This window comes from Salvelinus fontinalis, chromosome 5 (assembly GCF_029448725.1).
Source record: "Salvelinus fontinalis isolate EN_2023a chromosome 5, ASM2944872v1, whole genome shotgun sequence".
Taxonomy (NCBI): Eukaryota; Metazoa; Chordata; class Actinopteri; order Salmoniformes; family Salmonidae; genus Salvelinus; species Salvelinus fontinalis.
The window spans coordinates 58327039-58337754 of record NC_074669.1 but is presented as its reverse complement, the minus strand read 5'-3'; the positions used below and the strand labels follow the sequence as shown (position 1 = coordinate 58337754).

The following is a 10716-nucleotide window of genomic DNA, read 5'->3' as shown; positions in this document are numbered from 1 at the left end:
TGATCCAAGATAAGTTGCTAAGAAGTTTATCTCACATCATTGAAGTTAGGACGTAATGAGAGAGAAGTCATATAGCCTAGCAGTATGTTCCACTCTTCAGTCCAAACCTTATGACAGTAGACTGTATATGTCAGTGGAGCCCCAGTTAGAGACAGATATGATACCTGCAGTGGTACTGATGACCCTGTTGTGGAGCACAGGTAGGAGGCTGTTATATTGATATACACTTGTGACAGTTACTGAGATATGTTTTGATATTGTAAGATACATTACCATTTGCAGGGCTAGTAAAATAACATGCAACTGGAAGCAGACAGTAAAAATGTGTCTCAAAGCAGGACAATGATGTGATCACCTGTAAATGTACTTTACTGTAGCCTAACTGTCCATCTGGGGACGGGCACTAATGTCAGTTAAGTTGTGATGGTGTCATGCATCTGACTGTTGTATATTCAGTGTGTCAATGATTGATTGAATCTGTCTCTATGTAAATGAATGAGAGTATATTTTATGTATCTATTTAATATTGGTCTTATGTTAGAGCAGGAGAAGGGGGGAGTGTCGAAGCCAGAGGTCTATGTGATGAGTCAAGATCAACAGGTCCAACACTATATGTCAAGAAGAGAAAGAGGGAGAGAAAGATGGAAGAGAGAGGAGGGGTGGGGAGAGAGATTTGAGGAGGAGGAGAGAGAGGAGAGTAGGGAGAGAGGAGGGTAGGGGAGAGAGGAGGGTAGGGGAGAGAGAAAGGGAAGAGGAGAGAGAGTGTGTGTACACGTGGTTGTTGGTGTGGCTGAAATAGAATCCACTAATTTGAAGGGGTGTCCACATACTTTTGTATATATAGTGTATGTACACATGGGTGTTGTTGCACCATACCAACGATAAGCCTGTCTTCCCATCACATCATGAAAGGTCATGTTGATGTTCATTAAACCTCTGTCTCTCTCTTCCTCTGACTCCTCCGTTTCTCCTCTGTCTCTCTCTTCCTCTGACTCCTCCCTTTCTCCTCTGTCTCTCTCTTCCTCTGACTCCTCCCTTTCTCCTCTGTCTCTCTCTTCCTCTGATTCCTCCCTTTCTCCTCTGTCTCTCTCTTCCTCTGACTCCTCCCTTTCTCATTTATTTCTCTCTATCTTTCTCTCTCTTTCTCCTCTGTCTCTCTCTTCCTCCTCAGATCTCCAGGCTCCAAGTGTCAGTCCACCAGGTAGGTAGAGTATAAATCTACAGTGATTATAGCAGTTCAATATTAGTCAACTTTATTATCCCACATGGAGAAATTCATGTGTCCATACAAACCATTCTGAAACCCAATAACAAGTAGTGTTTTATGGAACTACTAATACTTGTCAACCACAAAGCATTACTGTTGTGAGAATAACAGAATCACTGTCATCATCTGTCCTCACCACTGTGTTTTCCTCTCTGCTGTTTACAGCTGAATATTCAGTCAGACTGGTGAATGGGACCACTTCCTGTTCTGGGATAGTGGAAGCCTTCTACAGAGGAGAATGGTCAGGTCTATGTCCTAGTGGGTGGAGCATGATGACAGAGGTTAAGGTTGTGTGTAGACAGCTGGACTGTGGGAATCCTGTAGCTGAATCTAGAGGACGTCTGATTGAAGATGGAAGAAGAGGAGTCACACTAAATCTTTGCATTGGACATGAGTCTTCTATTGGACAGTGTAGCATCATGATCAGCGGAGAACCTGGTGTCTGTGATGGTGGATATTATCATCATGTGACCTGTTCAGGTAAGAGACTGGTCATATTGAGAGATTTATTTGTACATTATACAATATTACCATGTATCATGTTTTATGTGTTTTTATTTCATTTAAATAGAGGGAGAGATGTCAGATGTATTTAAACATTATATGTGTGTTTGTCATATTGGTTTATGGGAGATGTTCATGGGCAGATCATTGTAGTTCAGATGGTACTGAAGTGAAGCTGCCTGATGGATGTCCAGCTGTTTATTTTCTATAAAGTGAAGTGAACTTATTCCTGTCTCCTGCCTGCATTATTCCCAACCCGATCCTGAGTGACTAAGAACCCATTTCTACCTCTTACATTATCAAACATAGCAAACTACAATCTTTTATCCAACATATTTGTGTTTAGTCCTTGACAGTGTCATCAACAAAACTGATTGAATGTTCAACCAACTCTTTTTCTCCAGAGTCTGTGCGGCTTGTGGATGGAGCTGGTCTCTGCTCTGGGAGAGTGGAGGTGAAGTCCAATCAGTCCTGGGCCTCAGTGTGTGAAGCTGACTTTGACCGGCAGGATGCAGAGGTAGTCTGTGGGGAGCTTGGCTGTGGTGCTCCTGCAGCTCTACAGGGGGGGCTCTATGGAGGAGGTGAGGGTCAGACCTGGGATAAAGAGTTCCAGTGTAAAGGCAAAGAGTCCCTTCTCCTGGACTGTGACACCTCAGACAGAGAAAACAACACCTGCCTACCTGGTAATGCTGTTGGACTCACCTGCTCAGGTAAGAAACAGTTTGTCACTCAATCAACATTGTGTCTCACCTGGTGTGAAGAATATGAGAGACAATATAGGTGTGTTTTAGTGAGAAAATAGTAAGATTACTGTCTCTCTCTTTTCTTTTCTCAGAGCCTGATGATGTGAGGCTGGTGGGAGGAGGCAGTCGCTGTGCTGGTGGAGTGGAGCAGTACGACCAGGGAGAGTGGAGGACTGTGGGAACTGAGGACTGGAACGAGGAGAATGTAGCTGCAGTAGTGTGTAGACAGCTGGGATGTGGCTCTACTGTTTCAGAACTACCAGGAAACACCACTGGAGGGTTTATAGTTTACTGTTCTGGGTCTGAATCTTCACTGAGGGAGTGTAGAAGAAGTTATGGTCTCCTTCCTGGACTCACAGTGATCTGCTCAGGTAATAAAATTATATTATATTTATATTCAACTGATTTCCTTCATTCATACAACTTCCTCTGCACCTCTCATGATGACTGTTTAACTTGTCAGTCTGCTTTGCAAAGTAGATCACTCAGTCAAGTAGGAATGAAATACAAGTTAAATATCCCAGAATGCTTTTGTATTTGAGTGTTATCTCAGTGAACGTCTCTACTCACTACCACTGTCACATGTCATGTTATTGTCATATCTAAATGAGGAAAGTAGTTGAGGAGCTACGTTTTCTTTTTCTCTCCTCTTGTTCCAGATGTCCTGCTTAAGCCTGATATCAACATATGTTGTCTCAGTGACTGTAGGCCCACTACTCATGTTGCCCTGTGAGGGAGGGTGGCTAGCACTGTTATATGCTGATGTTATTGTCATATCTATAGGAAACTAGTTGAAGAGGTTTTTCTTCTTCTCTTTTATTGTTACAGATCTCCTGGTCCAGCCTGATATCTCCCTGACTGACTCAATGGGAGGGGTCTTCAGGGGCCACCAGGGGCCCGAGATGTTCAGGGGCTACAGCTTCACCATCACCTGCTCCACTCAGCCACAGTACCCAGGAGGCTCCTTCCTCCTCACGTTCACCGGCTCCAACAGAACCCAGACCCAGCCAGCTGTCAATCACTCTGCTGCCTTCCTCTTCCCTGCTGCAGATGACTCCCACCAAGGGAACTACAGCTGTGTTTATGACAATTATGTTTTCTCTCATAACTTCTCCTCTGAGAGTGAGCTCCTCTCCCTCACCATCACAGGTAACTGAACATGAACCAGACTTATAACTTTGTCATTAACAGATTTCCCACAGATCTATGTGATGATGATCAGTCCCCTCGTCAAAGGTGTTTCTGTTTGCAGCCTCTCCTCTGCCAGCCTTCATCATCAGACACGTTGTAGTGCTGCTGCTCCTACTGACAGCCATCACCACCTCCTACCTGTACTACAAGGTAAAGACATTTACTCAGACGTTACAAGTCATTTAAACTAGAGGGAGAGGGTGAGGAGGAGAGGGAGGGAGAGAGAATGGAGATACTGGAGAGTAAATGTCTGACTGTTGGTGCTGTGTCTCCCTAGCCCACCAGGAGGCAGAAGAGAGTGAACAGGGTGAGCAGCATGGATCTTGATGTCAATGCCATGGAGATGGTCTCTCTGAGCTCCAGAGCTGAAGCTGGACCGGGAGAGGAGAGAGCAGCCCAGGGGACGGAGTAGGAGTAGAATGAAGCTGACCCTACATGCTGATCTTAGGTCAGTTTTGTGTTTTAAATCGATGGTCAGCAGTGGACTGGTGTTTAAAATGTGGTGACAAACCTGAAGTGGTTCTAATTTTAATAACAAGTTCAGAATTAGTTTATCTGTCTAGAACCTTGGAAGAAATCTAAAAGGAGTGACTGCAACCACCATTATTCCTTTAAGTTTGGTTTTTACCACCAGGGTAACATGGGGTTTTGGGTAACATGGGGTTCTGGTAACATGGGGTTCTGGTAACATGGGGTTTTGGGTAACATGGGGTTCTGGGTAACATGGGGTTTGGGTAACATGGGGTTTGGGGTAACATGGGGTTTTGGGTAACATGGGGTTTTGGGTAACATGGGGTTTTGGGTAACATGGGGTTCTGGGTAGCGTGGGGTTCTGGGTAAGTGTCTCTTAGATTCTTTATCTTATTTAGTGTCTCTTAGATTCTTTATCTTATTTAGTGTCTCTTAGATTCTTTATCTTTTTTAGTGTCTCTTAGATTCTTTATCTTATTTAGTGTCTCTTAGATTCTTTATCTTATTTAGTGTCTCTTAGATTCTTTATCTTATTTAGTGTCTCTTAGATTCATTATCTTATTTAGTGTCTCTTAGATTCTTTATCTTATTTAGTGTCTCTTAGATTCTTTATCTTATTTAGTGTCTCTTAGATTCTTTATCTTATTTAGTGTCTCTTAGATTCTTTATCTTATTTAGTGTCTCTTAGATTCTTTATCTTATTTAGTGTCTCTTAGATTCATTATCTTATTTAGTGTCTCTTAGATTCTTTATCTTATTTAGTGTCTCTTAGATTCTTTATCTTATTTAGTGTCTCTTAGATTCTTTATCTTATTTAGTGTCTCTTAGATTCTTTATCTTATTTAGTGTCTCTTAGATTCTTTATCTTATTTAGTGTCTCTTAGATTCATTATCTTATTTAGTGTCTCTTAGATTCTTTATCTTATTTAGTGTCTCTTAGATTCTTTATCTTATTTAGTGTCTCTTAGATTCATTATCTTATTTAGTGTCTCTTAGATTCTTTATCTTATTTAGTGTCTCTTAGATTCTTTATCTTATTTAGTGTCTCTTAGATTCTTTATCTTATTTAGTGTCTCTTAGATTCATTATCTTATTTAGTGTCTCTTAGATTCTTTATCTTGTAGTGTTTCCATTATTAGTCCAGGTATTATTATAATCATGTTCATTTTTTGTGTTTTGAAAAAGTAAATAAGAGGTAATTTTGGTTTGTTGTTGTTGTTTACCTCTCATGATGTTATTGATTATAAATGTTATGATATTGATTACGATGTAGATTATTGTTATGATGTTGTTAGTAGTATAGAGATAATTATGTTATTGATTATAATTGTTATGAGATTTATTATTATGTAGATTTTTGTTAAGTTGCTCTCTAAACTGCCATGTAATCAACTTTATGCTTTTAATAAAATCACTGTCTGTCAGTCTTGTGTGATTCCCCTCTTTGGACAGACTACAACATACAGTATGAATTAACTGAGATCAGTCTGTGTGATTCCCCTCTTGGACAGACTACAACATACAGTATGAATTAACTGAGATCAGTCTGTGTGATTCCCCTCTTGGACAGACTACAACATACAGTATGAATTAACTGAGATCAGTCTGTGTGATTCCCCTCTTGGACAGACTACAACATACAGTAAGAATTAACTGGTCATACATTTGGCAGGACGTTAGGAAGTGCATCTCCGTTTCCACCTCATTTTGTGGGCTGTGTGCACATAGCCTGTCTTCTCTTGATAGCCTGGTATCACCTGTATATAGTCCTGCTATTGTTATTTTACTGCTGCTCTTTAATTACTTGTTACTTTCATTTCTTATTCTTATCCATATCTTTTTAAACTGCATTGTTGGTTAGGGGCTCATAACTAATACAATTTGATTTGATTTGAGGTCTGCCTACGGCGGTCATTCTCAATAGCAAGACTATGCTCACTGAGTCTGTGTCAAAGCTTTCCTTAAGTTTGGGTCAGTCACAGTGGTCAGGTATTCTGCCACTGTGTACTCTCTGTTTAGGGCCAAATAACATTCTAGTTTGCTCTTTTTTTTGTTAATTCTTTCCAATGTGTCAAGTAATTATCTTTTTGTTTTCTCATGATTTGGTTGGGTCTAATATGTTTGCTGTCCTGGGGCTTTGTGGGGTCTGTTTGTTTTTGTGAACAGAGCCCTAGGTCCAGCTTGCTTAGGGGACTCTTCTGTCTGTCTGTCTGTCTCTCTCTCTCTCTCTCTCTCTCTCTATGTGTCTCTCTCTCTCTTTCTGTTTGTCTCTCTCTCTCTCTCTCACACACAGATGAGGGGCTAATAATAACACATGCTAATTCAAACAGTGAGAAAATACAAACAAACAGAAAGGGAGAAGATAAGACATCAATGTAGTTATTTATCCTCCACATAGACTATGATGTATTGTTGTCATGGTGTGTAGTTATTTATCCTCCACATAGACTATGATGTATTGTTGTCCTGGTGTGTAGTTATTTATCCTCCACATAGACTATGCTGTATTGTTGTCCTGGTGTGTAGTTATTTATCCTCCATAGACTATGATGTATTGTTGTCCTGGTGTGTAGTTATTTATCCTCCATAGACTATGATGTATTGTTGTCCTGGTGTGTAGTTATTTATCCTCCATAGACTATGATGTATTGTTGTCCTGGTGTGTAGTTATTTATCCTCCACATAGACAATGATGTATTGTTGTCCCGGTGTGTAGTTATTTATCCTCCACATAGACTATGATGTATTGTTGTCCTGGTGTGTAGTTATTTATCCTCCCTAGACTATGATGTATTGTTGTCCTGGTGTGTAGTTATTTATCCTCCACATAGACTATGATGTATTGTTGTTCTGGTGTGTAGTTATTTATCCTCCACATAGACTATGATGTATTGTTGTCCTGGTGTGTAGTTATTTATCCTCCATAGACTATGATGTATTGTTGTCCTGGTGTGTAGTTATTTATCCTCCACATAGACTATGATGTATTGTTGTCCTGGTGTGTAGTTATTTATCCTCCATAGACTATGATGTATTGTTGTCCTGGTGTGTAGTTATTTATCCTCCACATAGACTATGATGTATTGTTGTCCTGGTGTGTAGTTATTTATCCTCCATAGACTATGATGTATTGTTGTCCTGGTGTGTAGTTATTTATCCTCCATAGACTATGATGTATTGTTGTCCTGGTGTGTAGTTATTTATCCTCCATAGACTATGATGTATTGTTGTCCTGGTGTGTAGTTATTTATCCTCCACATAGACTATGATGTATTGTTGTCCTGGTGTGTAGTTATTTATCCTCCATAGACTATGATGTATTGTTGTCCTGGTGTGTAGTTATTTATCCTCCACATAGACTATGATGTATTGTTGTCCTGGTGTGTAGTTATTTATCCTCCACATAGACTATGATGTATTGTTGTCCTGGTGTGTAGTTATTTATCCTCCACATAGACTATGATGTATTGTTGTCCTGGTGTGTAGTTATTTATCCTCCACATAGACTATGATGTATTGTTGTCCTGGTGTGTAGTTATTTATCCTCCATAGACTATGATGTATTGTTGTCCTGGTGTGTAGTTATTTATCCTCCACATAGACTATGATGTATTGTTGTCCTGGTGTGTAGTTATTTATCCTCCATAGACTATGATGTATTGTTGTCCTGGTGTTTAGTTATTTATCCTCTATAGACTATGATGTATTGTTGTCCTGGTGTGTGTAGTTATTTATCCTCCATAGACTATGATGTATTGTTGTCCTGGTGTGTAGTTATTTATCCTCCATAGACTATGATGTATTGTTGTCCTGGTGTGTAGTTATTTATCCTCTACATAGACTATGATGTATTGTTGTCCTGGTGTGTAGTTATTTATCCTCCATAGACTATGATGTATTGTTGTCCTGGTGTGTAGTTATTTATCCTCCATAGACTATGATGTATTGTTGTCCTGGTGTGTATTTATTTATCCTCCACATAGACTATGATGTATTGTTGTCCTGGTGTGTAGTTATTTATCCTCCATAGACTATGATGTATTGTTGTCCTGGTGTGTAGTTATTTATCCTCCACATAGACTATGATGTATTGTTGTCCTGGTGTGTAGTTATTTATCCTCCCTAGACTATGATGTATTGTTGTCCTGGTGTGTAGTTATTTATCCTCTATAGACTATGGTGTATTGTTGTCCTGGTGTGTAGTTATTTATCCTCCATAGACTATGATGTATTGTTGTCCTGGTGTGTAGTTATTTATCCTCCATAGACTATGATGTATTGTTGTCGTGTGTGTGTGTGTGTGTGTGTGTGTGTGTGTGTGTGTGTGTGTGTGTGTGTGTGTGTGTGTGTGTGTGTGTGTGTGTGTGTGTGTGTGTGTGTGTGTGTGTGTGTGTGTGTGTGTGTGTGTATGGTGATTGATGGTGATAGGTGGGTGTGCTGTGTGTGTAAATGCAAAGCCAACTACTCCATGTCTGATCAGGGTCCAGCAGTCACCCACCAACCCTGGAGAGATACAGTCACCCACCAACCCTGGAGAGATACAGTCACCCACCAACCCTGGAGAGATACAGTCACCCACCAACCCTGGAGAGATAGTCACCCACCAACCCTGGAGAGATACAGTCACCCACCAACCCTGGAGAGATACAGTCACCCACCAACCCTGGAGAGATACAGTCACCCACCAACCCTGGAGAGATACAGTCACCCACCAACCCTGGAGAGATACAGTCACCCACCAACCCTGGAGAGATACAGTCACCCACCAACCCTGGAGAGATACAGTCACCCACCAACCCTGGAGAGATAGTCACCCACCAACCCTGGAGAGATACAGTCACCCACCAACACTGGAGAGGTACAGTCACCCACCAACCCTGTAGAGATACAGTCACCCACCAACCCTGGAGAGATACAGTCACCCACCAACCCTGGAGAGATACAGTCACCCACCAACACTGGAGAGATAGTCACCCACCAACCCTGGAGAGATACAGTCACCCACCAACCCTGGAGAGATACAGTCACCCACCAACCCTGGAGAGATACAGTCACCCACCAACCCTGGAGAGATACAGTCACCCACCAACCCTGAAGAGATACAGTCACCCACCAACCCTGGAGAGATACAGTCACCCACCAACCCTGGAGAGATACAGGCTTTGCAGGATTTTGTTCCAGACCACCAGTGAAACGCCTGAAGTAAAATTGTCTAATCATTAAATGTTTGATGATATATTGACTGATTGGTATTTGTTGAAGTGGTGCTGGGCTGGGGAAACGTCTGCATACCTGGGCTGGGGAAACGTCTGCATACCTGGGCTGGGGAAACGTCTGCATACCTGGGCTGGGGAAACGTCTGCATACCTGGGCTGGGGAAACGTCTGCATACCTGGGCTGGGGAAACGTCTGCATACCTGGGCTGAATAATGGCCTGCTTAATATTGTATTATTTATACCAGCATTTCTTTTGAAAGTTTCCAAACTAAATACTGGTATGTTGAAAGCTGTTGTGTAGGTCAGTGGTGTAGTGGTGCCTGGAGAAGTGGGAACACAGTACTCTAATTTAGTAAAACATTTTCCAAACGGCCCAGAGAAGGAAAGGCACCCTGTGTGAAAAGCATGAGAAACAGTGATATACACTCTGAATGACCTAAAATGATGAATCCCATATTGGTCTTTCACAGTCAGGCCAACCCAAGCTGTACTGTTCAGTAGGATAATAGTAGACCAATCCAAGCTGTACTGTTCAGTAGGATAATAATAGACCAACCCAAGCTGTACTGGTCAGTAGGAAAATAGTTGACCAACCCAAGCTGTACTGTTCAGTAGGATAATAGTAGACCAACCCAAGCTGTACTGTTCAGTAGGATAATAGTTGACCAACCCAAGCTGTACTGTTCAGTAGGATAATAGTTGACCAACCCAAGCTGTACTGTTCAGTAGGATAATAGTAGACCAACCCAAGCTGTACTGTTCAGTAGGATACAAGTAGAACTATTATTGAAATAGAGAAACTGAGTAAGAAATTTACAGGTTTCAGAATTTCTCTCATTTTTTTCAGGTTTTCGTTCTCAAATACTATTTTATTAAACCTAAAAACAGTACAATTGTATGTTCTAAGTCCATAACAATGTTTAAACCACATCAGGAGACCACGTTTGAGGTTTGGGAAAAATCTAAGAAATTTAGATTTTTGAGAGTAGTTCCACTTTAATTCAAGTGTGCAGGCATCTAGCACTATTGTTGGATTAGCAGTGTTTCTGTAGTACAGGCACCTAGCACTATTGTTGGATTAGCAGTGTTTCTGTAGTACAGGCACCTAGCACTATTGTTGGATTAGCAGTGTTTCTGTAGTACAGGCACCTAGCACTATTGTTGGATTAGCAGTGTTTCTATAGTACAGACACCTAGCACTATTGTTGGATTAGCAGTGTTTATATAGTACAGGCACCTAGCACTATTGTTGAACTGGCAGTGTTTCTGTAGTACAGAAATCTTATGTTGATTTGACTCTGATGATAAAGAAATAGAAAATAT

General features: G+C 41.0%; 1 protein-coding gene across 1 annotated transcript; it reads left to right on the top strand.

The window, feature by feature from the left end:
* The first annotated feature begins 1457 nt into the window (after positions 1-1457).
* LOC129855921 (scavenger receptor cysteine-rich type 1 protein M130-like) lies at positions 1458-3125 on the top strand. Its single transcript, XM_055924034.1, has 3 exons — positions 1458-1747; positions 2176-2481; positions 2607-3125. Exons 1-3 carry the CDS (start codon positions 1537-1539, stop codon positions 3053-3055), a joined length of 966 nt encoding a protein of 321 aa, XP_055780009.1. The 5' UTR covers positions 1458-1536; the 3' UTR covers positions 3056-3125.
* Positions 3126-10716: the final 7591 nt, after the last annotated feature.

Excerpts from the sequence above, each read along its gene's own strand:
- LOC129855921 (XM_055924034.1), top strand. The coding sequence starts at position 1,537 with ATGATGACAGAGGTTAAGGTTGTGTGTAGACAGCTGGACTGTGGGAAT. Across the intron at positions 1,748-2,175 it reads TCATCATGTGACCTGTTCAG|AGTCTGTGCGGCTTGTGGAT; the intron begins GTAAGAGACTGG and ends CTTTTTCTCCAG. Across the intron at positions 2,482-2,606 it reads TGTTGGACTCACCTGCTCAG|AGCCTGATGATGTGAGGCTG; the intron begins GTAAGAAACAGT and ends TTCTTTTCTCAG.